Genomic DNA, 17521 nt, shown 5'->3' on the forward strand with positions numbered 1-17521 from the left:
ATCAGCCTTGCAGTCTGCCTCTTGACTATCCATACTCTGGAAGGAGGAAGTCTGGCAATAATCTGGCTTCTGTCTAGCAGGGCTCCTATAAACTATATTGTTTGAGTGGGTTCCAGATGAGGTTTATGGTGGTTTATTGTTGTGCCTAGTTGTGAACAAAGTTGAACATAGTCTGTTGCGCAGACTAGTAGATGAGCTAGTCATCTAAGTATGGAAACACCCAGAATCCTTGTTGTCACAGGTGAACTTCAACCACTGCCATACATTTAATGAAGACTCTGGGGGCAGTAGTGAGACCAAAGGGCAATGCTCTGAACTGGTAATGACTGGCTCCCAACCAGAAGCATAAGTAACTTCTGGAGCTCCTGTCCATTTTTATGGGGGAATATACATATCATGAAGATCTACTGAGCACATCCAATCATCCTTTTCCAGGATAGGAAGTATGGACTGAACCGTGATCATTCGAAACTTGCTGCAATGGACTGATTTGTTCAATTTGCTGAGATGCAGAATCAGTCTCCAGTCCCGTTTTCTTTGGAACTAAAAAGAACCTCGAGTAAGTTCCAAATCCTCTCTGAACTGGTGGCACCTCTTGTATGACTCTTTTCTAGCAGTTTTTGAACTTGGGAGACTGCTTGATCCCTTTGACTGGGTGGAACATCTGGAATTTTCTTGTTGGGAAGAGGCTGCTGGGAAAAGGGAATTTGGGAATCCCTGGATATTATCATCTGCACTCACACATCGGAAGTAATGTTTTGCCAGGTTCTCCAGTTCAGGGATAGACAACCCCCGATTGCCTCCAGAGGTGGACAATCAGGCCTTTCAGGAGAGCTGAAAGAATTTCCCAAAGAATGGTTCCCAGGAACCTTGGTTCTGCAGACCTCTTATGCCACAAGGGTGATGTCTTCTACTGCTGTTTTCTCCCCTCTTCCTCTGGGTAGAAAACTCTCCACATGTGTCCTGATACGATCCTTGAGATGTTCCGAACCACATTTTTCCGCTGCCTCTTTGACGTTTGGGATAAGGTCTCTCAGGAGCTGATGAACACATGTCCTCGGCAGAAACCATCCTCCTCACATCTGGATAGCATATTCTTGAATTTGGGTCCAAAAAGAGACATGTCGTCAAATGGAGCACTGGCAAACAAAGACTTAAAAGATTCCACCAAATCGCAAGGGCACATCCAGGCATGTATCCTCATGGAAATGCCGGAACCAGACGCTCTGCTTGTTCCTTCTGCTGTGTGGGCAATAAATTTCTCATGAAAGAGTTGGCAATAGAATGTAGGGTGGCTAAGTGAGAAGCTACTTTTTCTTTAGCTCCTTCAGCTACTGCTCCTTGAAGGGTATCTGAGAGCTCATTGATCAGATCCCTCTGTAAGCTGGTAAAATGAGATGGATAATTCAGTGACTGCAGTGCAAAAGTCATTGAAGAAAAGACACGCTTCCCACATCTGTCCATCATCCTAGAATCTTTATTAGGATAGTTGAATGCTCCTCAGAAAGTTCTTTCTTGGTTGCTGCCGCCACAACCATGGCATCCACTGCAACCCCCTTAGTCCAGAAAGCTTTATCAGGAGCAGTTATAATCTTATTTGGTCTCTGGGAATCAGCTCAATGGAATCTGGGGTTTCCCACGCTCTCCGTGAAATTAGTTCTATAAGCTCATCGGTGGGCAGGGTCACCCAGGAGGTAGACGGGCAAAAACCAAATATGTCCAGGTACACTGACTCCTTAGTTGATGGGTTGCTGGACTTCCAGTCACCCCTCTTGCTTGAGAATTTACAGAATTTCCCCAAAGAAAACATTCTTGGGGGTGACCAAGGGGAACCCTCACCCTCATTGAGGTCAGTGTCTTCAGTGGCTGACTCCTCTGTGGAGTACAGATCCTTCCTCTTGCATAGCCACTTCTGAAGAACCTCCTCAGTGGGGTAGTCTGGGGAGGTATCGAAAGAGTTAGGGGTACCCTGATGGGCAACTTGGAGCCTAGGTTCCTACTATCCCTGTGAAACAAGATAGGATAAAGAAGAGAGATGGGTATCTGCCCGGGATAATGGATCCAAGGGGGTGGGTGACACTTTTTTTGGTGCAGTGGCAGCTATAGGCCTCGCCAAACCTCCAAAAGATGGCTTTTCCTGGAAGGACGAGGAGTCCAGCCTCAACAAGCCATGCTTTCAGGATGGAGACCACCCAGTCCAGATCACCCAGGGTTAAAGCCGGAGCAAAGTTCACTTTCATTGAATCCCCGAGGGGCACTGACCACTTCAGGGATCTGTAAGTTAACTGCACCCTAGGGTTGCAAAGTTCACTTCGGCTCTGGGAGCTCTCCAGCTCCATAAAGGCCGATAAGCTCCTAGCTGAAGTCTGAACCAAGGAAGATAAACTAGGATCCAAACTCAAAGGCACAAGGCATATCAGATCCGTGATCTCTGAAACTTGCCCCAAAGTCCGATGAGGAGGACGAAGAGGAGTGGACTGTTTAGGTAGACCTGGAGATGAAAAGGTCAAGGATGAGGCGGACCAAGTGATACCCTGCATCCATAAGATATTCTGCAACATTCATTCCACATCATCAGTAATGCTCCTGGTCAAATGGGAGGACACAGCAGAAGGGGATCTTGGAATTGATAGAAAATGGTACCCTCAAAGGGACTGGATTATATGAGGGAGAGTACAGTGTCTTCGGCAAGGTCAAAATTGGCTTGAAAGGGCTAAAATGTTAGATCCGACCACAGTGGATCCAACCCATCCTTGCCAGATGAGATCGAGTCGAAGAAGCCAGATCCAATGAAGTAGTTGTTGGAGCAGAAGGCTCTGATTGGATTTGAGACCCCCCAGATGAGGGAGATTTTATCATCTTAGACTTTGGCTCCAAAAAATCAGTCAGCGCTGACTAAGGTCTTTTCTTGGCCTTGTCTGAAGATTTGGAGGACAAGGATGAAGTAGATGAGCCGTTTTAGTTTTAGAGGTAGAATTTTGTCTTATCCTTTGCTCCAGAAAAATTTCACCAAAGGCTGAAGGCAACATCCCTCTGGTCAATTAAGGCTCTATTATTACAGAAGTGACATATCGCACAATGCTCCTATATATGCAGAGGCCCAAGACAATATACACATAAGGATTGCGAGTCACTAAACAGGATCTTATGCCCGCACTTTGTGCACTTCTTGAAGCCAGATATTTTTCCCTGTTTTTCTGCCATAACAGAGGAGAAAGGCCAAAACACACACAGAGATACTCACTCAAGAAAAAAGAACAGAGGAAAGTTCTCTCTCTCTTTTTTTTCTTTTTATCAGAGGAAAGAGAGAGAGAAAAAACCCTACTAACAACAGCACTCAAGAAATACCTCAATGACAAAAAGGGGAGGAAAGCAACCTATCGAAAAAACAGTTAATGGCAAGGGAAAAGGGAAGAAGTAAAAGTAAGGTAAATAAATTAGCGAGCAACACCATAACAGGCTAACAGTTCACAAAAGGGACAGCAAAGCCTTATATTATTGAAATCTATAAAAGCTTGAAAACTTTTGAAGAAATTTGAAGAAAAATTACAACCAAACACCAAGAACTAGCTGGAATGTCCACATCTTTGAAAAGCAGCAAACGAGATCTGGGGTAATGGGGAGAGATATATTGTGGGTAAAGGGGAGGTACCCAAGAGCTTTTTGCATACCACAAGCTTGCTAATGGACAAGTTGGATCCATAGGCTTGGATCCTAACCCAAATGTGAGGAGAAAAAGAAAAACTGATAATATCAGATCAATAATCATGCAGAATGTTATATCCATAAAGCAGCAGAAAGTATTCGAAGGACTAAACCAACACGGGAATGTAGAAAGGAGATTCTGCCAATAGGGATGACAATTAGGGATACAAACAATAGGCAAGAGGCAGCCAGAATTTATTGGAGAAACCTGGCAAAGGAACCAAGGTATTGGGAGCAAATAACTAGAGAGGGAACGATGACAGAATGGGAAGAGGCCTAGATGTACCGTCTCATTTGCCTTTATAGGCTCCAGTGTGCCAGACTGAGTATAGGTATTTGGTCCAGTTGTTTTATCTCTGTTACTATATTCACTGAGATGGTACAAGGTAGATAGGTTATCCAGATATTAATTATGTATTACATGTGATTAAACATTTTAAACCGAGGTGTTGCTGGAGTTTTCTTTATGGAGATTTGGATAACCTATATGCCGTCTACCTTCACATTTGCCTTTACTGGCTCCAGTGTGCCAGACTGAGGACTGGTATTTGGTTTTGGTGTTATTTTACTCAGTCCGTTTCCACCGGTGTTTTTTGATAAAACAACTGGAACTGAAATCTTTAGAAAAGGGTAGGGGCAAACAACATAGGGAAAAAAATGGGAACTGTGGGAATAATATATACAAGGGAGGAATGAGGCCTAAAAGGCAGCAGGACTTAAATTAGCTATGTAACGTTTGAGTGAGAAAGATTGAGTAGATTATAAGTGATGTATAATGCTTGCGACAAGGATAGCATCAGTGTGGTTTGTTTTCATTTATATAAATTTATGAATGCCAATGTAGTAAGTGATGGTTTAAATGAAGATGTTTCTTGTTTAAAAAAAAAAAGGAATCAAATAATTTATGTAATATTGCTTAGGTTATAGGATATACAGCAATATATATATGAAGTATAACGTTTATGTTTACTACAGTCTGACTACTTTTATATGAATGTAAATTTACCTATGTCACAAGTGATAATTCATTAAAGGCGTTTAAAAAAAAACAAAAAAAAAACCACAAAAAACATTACTTGGAGTATATCGGCCAGTGAATTACAGTATTTATATGAATCATGCACCATCTTGTATGTATACAAGATTCCCCTTCAAAACATCTAATTCTCATAACATCGAAAACCCAAAACACTGCACACTCATACATCGAATTTCATAACGTTGAAAATGTGTAACATTAAGTAGTGCATCACCAAACATGTAAATGTTATAGTTTAATCTGTTAATCTTGTGGTATCGCTATAAAATGTTTAGTTTTTATTTATATTGCTATTATTTACATAGTGCAGGAATTTATATTATTTATAGTAGCGTTGTCGCCTCACAGTTAGACGTTGCCCATTCGATTCTCAGTTACAGTGTCTTCTGTGTGTTGACATGCGTGAATGGGCGTTCCTTCACTGAAGGTTGTGCATTAGGCCCGGCAAGCCAGCATGTAAAAATCTACTGCCAATCATTAGCGGACCGGAGTTCCGCTGTGGCGACCCCTAACCGGGAAAAGCCGAAAGAAACAAACAAACATATAGTGTTTATTTTGCCAATCCGTATGTGTTTTAAGGCCATACAGGTAAGTGATATAGACACTATGTGTACATTCTGTATGGTGGTCGCGATACAGTGGGGTTAGGAAATTAACTTTTTTCCACTGCAGTTCGATCTTGGAGTTGGTATATTTAATGTATGGGTGGGGTGGGGGGCAGAGCCCTCCTGCAGAAACGTAGTAAAAAGTGTGTTTGTTAGTTTGGTGGTGTTATAGGTGGAGGGGATCTTATTTACATGTGCTTTGTAGTTTTCAATGTTGTGATGCAAAGTTTCAGTGTTCTGAGTTTTCAATGTTGTGAGTTTTCAGTGTTTTGGGTTTTCGACGTTATGGTCTCAGTGCTTTGAGATTCAATGTTATGGGATTAAATGTTTTGAAGTCGAACCATATATAATGCAGACCATTATTGAAGTCGAACCATATATAAAATACAGACCATTATTGAAGTCGAACCATATATAATACAGACCATTATTGAAGTCGAACCATATATAATACAGACCATTACTGAAGTCTAACCATATACAATACAGACCATTACTGCATTCGTTTATGTGGAAGCACTGCTGTCAGTTTTACTCCTTAGCACTAGATTTTTTTCTGTTTGATTATTATTTATCTCCAAATAACACAGATGTCAGATTCTCATTTTATCAAATCAGCACTCTAAATCACAAACCATGTCATCAAACAGCAAGGTTGTCAGAGTGCAAACTTCTATCCTAGGACCAACAGATGATATGCTGCCTACAGAGAACTAGCAACCTTGTTGGACGGTGGACATTTTACATAACAGCACAGCACTTTTACATCATAAACGCCCATATCATAGTACATAGGTTACATTTTAGGTACGACATATAATTCAGGTAGCATGTCACACTGATCATTCTGTAAGAAATATAACTGTTAGAGTTAGGGTATTCTTAGTGAATTTGCTATAGTACATTAAGGTAGAATAAGGCCTGAAAATACAGACATGTATGCATTCAGTTTCAGAGAAAGACAGTTTATTAAAAGGGAAAGATATAATCTTCCTGGCTAACCATGAGATGTGCCGAAAATACAGAATGTTCCTTTCTCAAAGAAAAGATATGCTAGATAAGGCACATGAAAGACCAGGCTTGGGAACCAAGGCTGAAGAGGCATGTACAGCATTACAGGGTTTTGGTATTTTTATAATATAATTCAGATGCAGTCAGTAAGTTAGTTGGGACTGACAAAGAAAAGATTAAATATCCAACATTTCAAAAAGTAAGTTAGCTTTTGGACTGGTATGCAAAAGGGTATTTTCAGTACAGACACTCAAGCTTGAGTACAGAAGACATGTAAAAAAAGGGTCTATATCATATGGTCAAAGTTCCAAAACTCTGAATCATCAAATGACGAACTTTAATGACCAAAGTCTCGGAACATCGAACACACACACAAAAAGTAAAAACAGCAAAAAAAAAAAAAAAAACGCTCTATCCCCCCTGCACCCCAACACCCACTGCTACTTAAATATACCAACTCCAAGATCGCACTACAGTGCAGTAAAGGGAAATCTTCCCTTTCCGTGCTCTATGGCGATCTCCATTTAATGCTTTGAGGTTTTACAACTTCGATCATTAAAGTTTGTTCTTTAATGATTTGAAGTTGTAAGACTTTGATCATATGATAGGAACCCATAAAAAAGACCGTTTCAGTTCACATCATTCAGAAGAATCAGAATATACGTGCAGAAGCTTTGGGTATATTTATCAGCACTGTTATTGTTATCCAGCATTTCTGCAGACTGTTATTGTTGATCAGCACTGTTACTGAAGACAGTATTCGGATATTATGAACATCTAATAAAGCCTTATTAACTGAACTACAGTGTTTGCAGAATTCATTATGAAATTAGGAAAGACTTGGCCCACAAAGGACAGACTGGCACCTGTTCAGCACAAGTTTGAGTAATTAACAGATAAAGACTTTCATTCCAGTCTCATTTCAGTTTCCAGTTAATTCCAGTATACTACAGTCTTATCAATTCTTACAATGACAAGCTACTATGAATGGGGTAAAACAGTTAGTCTCAAAAGCCCATATCAACCCTGCTTCAGCAGTCAGACTACATGTGTTCTACAAAACAATCTACAAAAAAACAGTGCTTCATTCAAAGCAACCTTATCAGCAGTCAAACTAAATGCACCAGTGTTCATTCAGAACACTTCTTCAAACTTCAGCAAATACAGCTGTAATAAGTAACCATTTCAAGTACAGTTTTAAGTGCAGCAGCCAGTTTAACACTTTTTTCCAGACTATCAGTCACTACAGCAAATGTTTCATAACAGATTTTTCAGGTGCACACCAGTATTTTTCCAGATGGGAGACTGTGAACTCCATCCAGAATAAGGCTACAGCCAACAGCACTACAGTTACTCCTTACAGAGCAGGCCCTTCAGTAAGACACCACTAAAACTTTATACAGAAAGCAGCCACAGCAGAAAACGTCCCTCCTCAAACAACAATTGCAGCTTTTAGACAAATAGTTTACTTCAGAAAATGCCTCAAAAAACTTCAACAGACCAGCACTACATCAACAAACTTCAGCGGTATTCTTTCAGAATATAAAATACATTAGCCAGTTAATAGCCATGTACTTCACCATCTCCACAAACTTTCAAGTTTCCAGTGTAATGTCACACAGCCAAGAAGCAAGAAAAAGTTTTAAAAGGCTACAGATGACAGGACACATTCTTGTAGAATAATAAAGTTATGCAAGACTTTATATGCACTTTTTAGTTAGCTCAAAAAAGTTTAAATTAATCAGTAAAAGTCATTTGCATACCATCTGTATAAACATGTCAAGTACTATTTCTACAATTAAAACACCAATAAATGTTTGGTTTAAAGTTAAAAATTGGGTAAAGTATTCTAAAAAAATATGTTCAAGAAATACTCTTTTAAAGATAAAGGTTATCAGTTCAGAAATGTTACATCTTTCCAGACACAAAAAGGTTAAATCACAGAAGCAAACTGCAACAGATTTGCAGAGTAAGTCAGCTTCTATCAGTAATGTAATTCAGAATACAGAGTTAAGCTGTTGTACAATATCAACTACAAATGTTAAGAAGGTAATAAGTTCTAGTTTACATGTAATTCAAAGTACAGAATTAAGCTGCAGTATTCCACATACAGTTGGTGCAAATATTGCACTGAGGAGGGATAAAATGGATCAGGGTGCAGATATTAATCAGTATAAAAAACACCAGCATGAACAATATACAGATCTTGGAGCAACATAAAGAAGAAACACATTCCATATCTCAAACCAGTGTTGTTGCTAGTTCTATAAAAAAAATTAAGCTTAGCTCTAAAGGGTGTGGCAATCCAGCACCACACCAGGGCATTTATCTGTCATTGCTTAAGGTTAAAATAAATAATAATTCATTGTTTACAGAAAATATATGGAATAATGTACTGATTAATACAGACAAATCAACATTGGTTACAAATAGACCTTTATTAGAGGACACAAATGCAGTTTTGACAGGATATAAAGGGTCACAGATTACAACAGCTAACACTTCAAAGTGTAACAGCTGTGTACTAGGTATAGACATGTCATTAGAGTTGTATGTTATTTTAGACTTCAGTAAAAATGCTACAGAATGTACAGTAGTGCACGCAAATGACACTTGTAAGAATTTGCATGCAGTAGTTTGTGCAAATGTACAGAATGTGAAGATTTAGTTATGACAGGAACATGCAGATAAAGATAAAATAAATTTCAGTTCAGCTGACACACGTAAAGTGCTCAAAAACACATATTGGGTGTGGCCAGATAGAAAAAAAGGGTAACCATACACATCTATTTGATGTAGGGCATACCAGAAATGAAGTCAAGTTAATATGCAGAATAAAGAGTTTACAGTTACACTTTTGTCAAATGATTGTTTTGTTTAGCAGTCATTAAAGTGCTGGAATGCATAAATAATGTTTTGCTAGTTTGCAATGTAGCATCAAGTTTAAATTTTGCATTCTGTAAAAGTGTCAGTACAGTCAAAAGTTCAGATCCCATGCATGAACAGAGTGCATCATAAATATCATGTGCCATTAAAACCACAGGTTCGACTCCTATGTTGTACTTGCAAAAAGGACAGAAAAGTAAAGTTCCAGAAATAAATCAGTTAAACTCTAGTAATAAATGTGTAAATAACACTTTGCTAGTTTACAGAATGTAAAATTTAAAATCAATGCTACACTGTAAAAGCAACAGGACAGTCAAGAGTTCAAATTCCACATATGAAAAGAGTGCATCATAAATATTCAGCTCTTGTGCTATAAATGGCAGACAAGTAAACTTCCAGAATCAGATCAGCTTAAATCTGGCAATAAATGTGTCTATGTAATCAGTTTAAGATTGTAAATAGTTCATACAGAAACTGCAATTTACCAAGCACGCCAGATCAGATTACAGCCACCTCAGCAAACTAAATTAAAGACAGTACTGTATGCCATAAGGCAGTATGGTAAAAAAATCACTTTAATACAGTTTATTCAGTTACAGTTCTTACTATTTATCCAAGAGAATTGTAGACAGTAATAAGTTCTTGAAGCATTCAGTAGTACTGAAAAGTTAAATGACGTTAGATAAAGAAACAGTTAAGACAGTGGGTGGAGTTTCACTCACAGAACAGTATGTTAAAATCTGAGGGTCACGAGAGTAAATGTAAAAAGTTCAACAGTTAAGATTAAAGATTATTTTTATATAGGTGCAAAAATGCATAGTGTTAAATTACTACTTTGGTTTCATTTGAGGTTATGACAGGAAAAAAAATGTCACTGAGGTTTCAGATTGATTTAATAATAAAGTTACAGCCTTTCCATATCACTGTAGTATACTATCAGTTTGCTTACAGACTTGCAAGAGTTTATTAGCAGCAAATGTTTATTTTATGCAGAAAAATGCACATAAAAGTCAGGACAAGCAGCGTTATCAGTTTATAATTGTTAAAGCCGCAAGTGTTACTTTAAGGACCTGATACTAAATACAGTCTAGAACTTTAGCCACCCAGCCTTGCACAAGAAATGAAAAGAAGAGGTTTAAAATGCCTAACTATAAAAAGGACACTTGGGACATTAAAGCAGGCCTTCTAATACCTCATCAGTGACTGAGACAATGCAGAGTAAAATTTGGCATGAGATGTAGTGCAGATGTAGACTATGTGTTTCAGTTATTTCTTCAATGTTTGCTTAAAGTTAAAATGTATGAGTTAAAGCAAATATGTAAATGTTCTTATGTTTTCAGTGCATCTATGTTCAGACAATACTGACAGAAAAAGGTACTAATAATTTAGTTTCCAGAATATAACATTACCAGTTTTCAGTTATGCTTTTATCTGTGTTTAGATAACACTAGCAAAAGATATTCCTTTAGCATTACTTCAGTTTCCAGATTATAACATTTATACACAGCTATTTTAGATGTAAATTTCAAACAAGATTCAGAATATAACATTAACAGTCAGTTATATTTTCAGTATAGTACATTTCAGTCTTCAGAATACATCAATACTCAGTGACACATTTTTTGCTTTACATTATTCAGTCAGCTTTAAGGGTCAAGTGACAGTATTATTTGCAACAGGTTTATTACATCATACATTTCTACTACATCATCATCATTCACATTATTTAGTCATCAGTTTTAAGGGTAAAGTGACAGAATCATTTGTACAGTCATTAGTTAAGGGTAAAGTGACAATTATTTATAACGGGCTTATTAAGATAAGTTATCTAAAGAATAGGTAGTAATTCAATACACTCAAGGTACACCAGGGCAGGCTTAATTTGTTAATTATATTACAGCTCACAGTGCACTTTATTGTACATTACTCAGAAAGTTAAAAGAACAATGGCAGAGGATGTAGAGGTATAGATCTGAAATACATAAAGCAGAGGTTTTAGTAAACTATTATAGCTCATAAATATTTATAGGATATTTCAGACACATATTTAGGAGGCAGACATATTATAGCACAAAGAAGTTACAAAAGGTAAATAGCTTTATTAACAAATCTAGATGAAAATTTACAGACAATAGTTAATACCGTATATGGCAATTATGCCTCAAGACCAGTTATAAAGTTATCCATTAGAAATGATTTCAGTTATTCTTCAGAAAATAGCCATCAAGCATGATAGGCTATACAGTAAAAAAAGAAAATGGATTAAACAGTAAAATGTTTGAAGATTTAAATGAATGGACAACAGGAAAAAGTTTCATTTGCTCTAACAGAGAGACCTCACTGTACAAGAAGGTACCAGTTCATTATTTAAAAAACAATGGCAACAGACAGTGTAATTTTACCGTTACAGCAAACAGGTTAGGAAAGAAAAACACACAAGGTTAACAGTTCATACTCTGTCTAACTTAAGAGATTCACAGAGACAAGTTAAGGATGTGCATGGCATTTTCTCCATGCTGTTTCTAGAACAGCAGGGTTAAAATAATTACCTGGCCTAATCAGCTTTAGAAGCCACAGAATTAAAAGACAATAATTTTCAGAATAACATGCAAATTGTGGATACATCACACATACATCAAAACTTAGACTTAAAGACTCTAAAGACTATGGGTCTAGGTGATATCTTAATTAAATGATAAAGTTAACAGACTTCAATCAAACAGAAGTTACATTTACAGGTCAAAATTAAAAATGCAATTTTATTCAACAGATAAAGAAAAACAATTGCCCAGTTACAATTAAATCATACAGTTAAGAGACTTTAATCCAAACAGGCCATAAATGCTCAAGTGACACTTACTGGTCAAAATTTAAATTGCAAATTTATTACACATATGCAGATTATTAGTAAGGTGGCGTAAAGAGCCTGTACATTCAAGCTACTGTTGTAAGCAAAACAAATATAAACTAACACAAAAGAAGGTCCCTGCAAACTTTCGTCAGGGACCTCAGGGGGAGCTTGTTACTGGCAAAAATTTTGTAAGGAGATAAGCCCCCCTGCACCTCCCCATGTGGGGGGCTGCATCCCCAACCCCCCCTGCATATTATATATTCCAACTCAGAGATCGCACTACAGTGAGAAAAGGGTCCATTTCCAGATCCCCACTGTAGTGCGATCTGTTATCAGAACATCAATTCCACATTAGTGAATGCACACTACCATTCGCTAATGTGGATTTGAATATTTTCCAGATTGGCATTACGAAAACTTGAAAACTGCCTTAAGACCTTCCCAGCTTTGTGTATGTGCCAATCTAAAGACTGACCGTAAACTTTTATCAGCACTGCTATTAAAGACAGTATTCAGATATTGTGAACATTTAATAAAGCCTTATCAACCAAACTACAGTGTTTGAAGAATTCTTTCTGAAAAGTACACAAGACTTGGCCCAAGGCGGGACAGCCACCTGTTCAGCACGAGCTTGTGTAACTAACAGCTGAATACTTTCACTCTAGTCTCATTTCAGTTATTTCCAGTTAATTCCAGTATACTACAGTCTTCTCAATTCTTTCCAAGATATGGTATGCTGCCTACAGAGAACTAGCAATCTTGTTGGAAAGTGGACATTTTACACAACAGCACAGCACTTTTACATCATAAAACCCATATCATAGCACATAAGTTAGATTTTAGGTATGATATACGATTCAGGTAGCATGTCACACTGATCATTCTGTAAGAAATGTAACTATGAATAATAAAGAAGATGTGAAAGAAATACTTTACTTTTCCAACTGCTCGGCAGGAGAAAAATACTCCAAATCATACTGTGCAAAATTCTGGTGGATTTCATTCAGGATTTGTGGGATGTCTTTTAATGGCTCCTTTGCATCTAATGACCTATTTTAAGTACAATAAACATAAGATTAATACAATTAGCTAGACATGCAAAACATCACATAATGGCACATGTTTAATTGAAATAGAAGCAGATGATTATTTAAAAGTGAAATAAAACCCAAGGTGCGTGCCAGTAATATCATTAGTCCACGTTTAAAATAACAGATCTTGAAAGTACGATGAACTATTATAATGCATTAATACATTTCTTCCCAAAGATACATGTATGGTATCATGTCTCAAAATACTCCATAGTCACTTGTAGCAGGGTGTTCCAAAGAAACTCAACAATGATGAGTGAATCATATGTTTTATAGAACAGAGAGGGTTTTTAATAAAGGAAGGTAAAGTTGTTTACATGGTTGGTTTTCCTTCTAGAAATGTTACGCTTTTGAAATATAAATTTCCATTTGGTATGTTAACTTTTTTCTACAATTCAGAATTATTATAATTGCTATGAATAAATCCATGGTCCCAGAGAGCTACAAAAAATGTCTTGGCTGGGATAAGTAATATGTGATTTTTTGTCAGCAGCACTAAGTATCTATGAGTTACGCTCCATCCTCCTATAAATGTTTTGTACCCCCAATACCTGACTCTGGTCATACGTCTTGTGAATTCATGTCAGCAAGTACTAAGTATGTGTGAGTTAAGCTCCAACATCCTATAAATGTTGTGTACCTCAGTACTTGACTCTGGTTATGTCTTAGAAGATACTACAAAATACGGGAGGAATATAAATACATGCATAGAGCAAAAGTGTAGAGAAATGACTGACCTTTTTATTTCTGTTTTCTGTGCATTTCTATTTTTTCTTAAAAAACAGTAAAACTTTTCATTATTCAAAACAAACTGCAGAGCAAGAATGTTTTACCTGGGCTCAAATAAAATTATTTTCGGTTGTTTCGTCATACTGTCATTTTGTTTTATTTTTATTTATGTTACATTTGTTAACCAGGTAGGACTGGTCCGAGTACCATTTTCAGCCACGTACTCCACCAAATGGCAAAGAGACAGTACATGACAATAAGTCACAGTATTTTATGTTGGACATTTCACCTGAATGACAACAGAAGAATTTTTATAAGGTGCATCAAACTATACAAAAAATATTAAAGAAACATTTCTTTTTCAAATGAAGCAGAAAAGAGGTATCATTTGATGCACTAAGTATGCAGCTGTTGACAGGTAAAACAATCAGTAAAACCTCAAGGAAAAGTACTGCAGTTACAGCAGGGAACTTAATATGCAGAATCAATTAGACTTCTGTGGTAAACTTTACAACAGTAGTAACACTTTATTGGTAGCACAACACTCCTACTAAACAGACATCTTTAACTAACATGTCAAAGTGCTGATATATCTCAGCTATGTATTTATACTAATATAATGATCCAATTATACAATGCATGAGACTGCAGGGTACAAAAGGTTAATATTAATACAGGGAAGAGAATGCTTGATATGCTAGCCTGGATCTCTGAAACAATCACACTTTTTCCTCCTTTGCCAGAAAGGACTTAAGCTTTTTGTTAATTAGTACAAGGTCATGCAGAGATCAAAACTGAGACATTTTATGCAGAGATCATAACTGAGACATTTTATTTCATAAGGCAGGGGCTGTTTTACAGACAGTTTTTACTACATAAGGTAAGGTAAAGGTCTTATCGTTTTGTGGGACACTGAGACTTCTTAGGTCACAGTTCGTGTTATGAACCATGAGGATATTTTTAAGTGGGGGGGCAGTAATTTAAAGGTTAATTAATTCAGTAGAAAGGTGGCTTTGGTTGTAAAAGGTAAAAGTTGAACAGTACTGTTCAATGAGCTCAGATAAATGAATCAACCTGATGATATTGTTTTCAGTGGTTTATAGTAACTTAGTAATGTGAGGCGAGAGAAGGGCCATGATGCACAATGCATACTCTACTCTGATACAGCACATTACTTTATAGGAGATTTTGTATTTGAGTTAACCCTTTGTTTGTCTGGACCTGAATGTATACATCGAACATTTTGGTGAAATTTTATGAGAATATTTTGGTAAGCGATACATGGAAGGAAATTACCAACCAGCTCCTTTAATGACAAGTGGGCACGATGCATTCTTATTATACCAAATAACACAACAGACTTTTGTGGGTTAACAGCCAGCACCAAACAGCACCAAAATCTTCTAGTCATTCATTATTTAATGCCATATTATTTTTGTTTGTTCTTACAATAACAATACCATCTTCATGGAGAGTGCAGAAAATGTTAGGTCTCCAAATCCACTCAGTCAACACCTTCCTTCACAGTGCAGAACTTGTGGACATCAACTTGTGTCCTGTGTTACACAAATAGTAGGAGCTATGGTACAAATCACACTACTGAGAACTCTCTGTGCAAAATATGTACCTATGAACCGTATGCTACTAGAATTGCTATTATTCAATAACCCGTGGTCAGCATATTGTATTCTCAGTTACTCAAACAGCAGGAGCTCTGCCACATGTTACACTAGAAGCTACACTTTACATTTCAATTCATTTCTGACCTTCCACTTCATCTCCTTACACCACTCTCTGATAGCAGGTTCTATGTCAGGATGTACCCTAGTATTCTTAATCCCATTATACTTGATGCATTGGCTATGCAATGCCTCTCTCATCCTTTAAGCTTTATCTATCATCTACCCTGCCAACTAATGTTTCACATCCCTTACCTCAGTTTTATTTAGTCCTAAGGTCTATACTGTAACCATCATTACCCATGTATTGCCAAAATGAAGAAACAGCCACACAAGTCTTCTGGCAGAATGATTTTAATAAAACAGGCAAGCGCTTTCAAATCAATGCAATACTTCCTCAGACCATAAAAAACTTAATCTAAAACAGAGAGTAAATGCACAAACCAAATTTTACAAATTCAATCAATAAAAAAATTAAATAAATCAGTGATACAGATTCCTCGCCTTCAATAAAGGTACCATACCATTTAAACCAAAGTTCTTGTCACCTTGTAATAAGACTATCCATCTTAATTTAACTTATTCAGTCTTATCAGTTAACCCCCCCCCCCCCGGAGATCTTCAGACACAACTTGCAACACAACACATTTAAAAGTATGTGCCTCCCCCTGCATTTCAGTGCACTAGTGCATTAGCGGGATCCATCCCCTCTCCTAACGTTATGCTGATGTTGCAGAATGTGCTCTTTGAGTGAGCGGTAAGTCCCCCCCCATAAAAGCAGGAATAAGAGCAGCACCCAGCCAAGTAAACCACACATTTCAGTCAGCACTCACCTTCAAATAAAACCCTTCGGTAACAGGGCACATGAAACAGGTAGTATCTATCAAATCACAGGCTTTACATTTCCCACAGGGAAGGGTGGCCAGGGTTCTTTGCGAAGCACCAATATTCATTCAGCATTTATAACAGTCACCTCTTTAAAGGCTTCTCATTTCTAAATGTAAACTTTGGTTCAGACCCTACAATTAATTGTTCATCTGTAGTTAAAATACACCAACTTCTTGTCAGCAAGTCACAGACTAACTGAATATCAATAGTATAGGTTAAAGGTACCCTAGTCACTCTCGATTGTTGTAAAGGCACCGAGTCCGAGGCAGCATTGTCCTCATCTATAGCAGAAAGGTATGGCCTCACCTTGCCAGATCTAGCCAGCTCCACCTCTTCTCTAATGTATGAAACACCCTTCCTAGAGTATCTTCTTTGTAAGAACTCGTCACTCAGCTCATTGAACGTATTGCGTAGGATTCCTTCATTATTTAAATATCTTTCATAATATTTTTTATACAAACTTAGGGTGCATACTAGATCTATACAAAACATGATTTCTCCTGCATTGCTTCCAGTGCATTTAGTGTTGAAGCTGCCATTATCTGATTTAGAGAAAGTCACATCAAGGAAATCAACACTTTTTGGGGAAAAGTTCAACGTAAACTCAGAAAGGTAGTGGTACCTTCAAGTTAAGTTATAAATTCTAACTAGATATAGAACAATTCCACAAGAACAATCATCATCAATGTTAGAAGAAAAATGCATCAGATTATTCTACACAAAATGCATATTAACTTACAATTTCTTCACAAATATGTTTTATGAATCATTTAAGCAATAACCCATGCCTGGGTGTGGGTAATGCTGGATTTACCCATGGCTGTTGTGGTTTGGCCACGAGGGCGAAGCCCGAGTGGCCAAACAAAGACAACCGTGGACAAATCCAGCATTACTCACACCCAAAAGTGGGTTATTGCTATTATACAATGACATTATTTAAGACAAAAAATACTTAATTTTCTTAAATAATGGCATTGTATAATGCCTCCGTGCTGCCCTTCTGCAGCTGTCTGATGTACTGCGCATTCGTATGCTTA

General features: G+C 37.4%; 1 protein-coding gene across 1 annotated transcript in view; it reads right to left on the bottom strand.

Annotated features, from left to right (window-relative positions):
- The window catches only part of CFAP46 (cilia and flagella associated protein 46), a 3596153-nt gene that overhangs the window by 3116268 nt on the left and 462364 nt on the right, over positions 1–17521 (bottom strand). Inside the window, exon 9 of the mRNA XM_044056880.1 lies at positions 13034–13147. Within this exon, the coding sequence (XP_043912815.1) occupies positions 13034–13147 (114 nt within the window). The remainder of the gene's footprint in view (positions 1–13033; positions 13148–17521) is intronic.

The sequence above is a fragment of the Protopterus annectens genome, chromosome 14.part0 (assembly GCF_019279795.1).
Source record: "Protopterus annectens isolate FY-2018-M chromosome 14.part0, PAN1.0, whole genome shotgun sequence".
Lineage (NCBI taxonomy): Eukaryota > Metazoa > Chordata > Ceratodontiformes > Protopteridae > Protopterus > Protopterus annectens.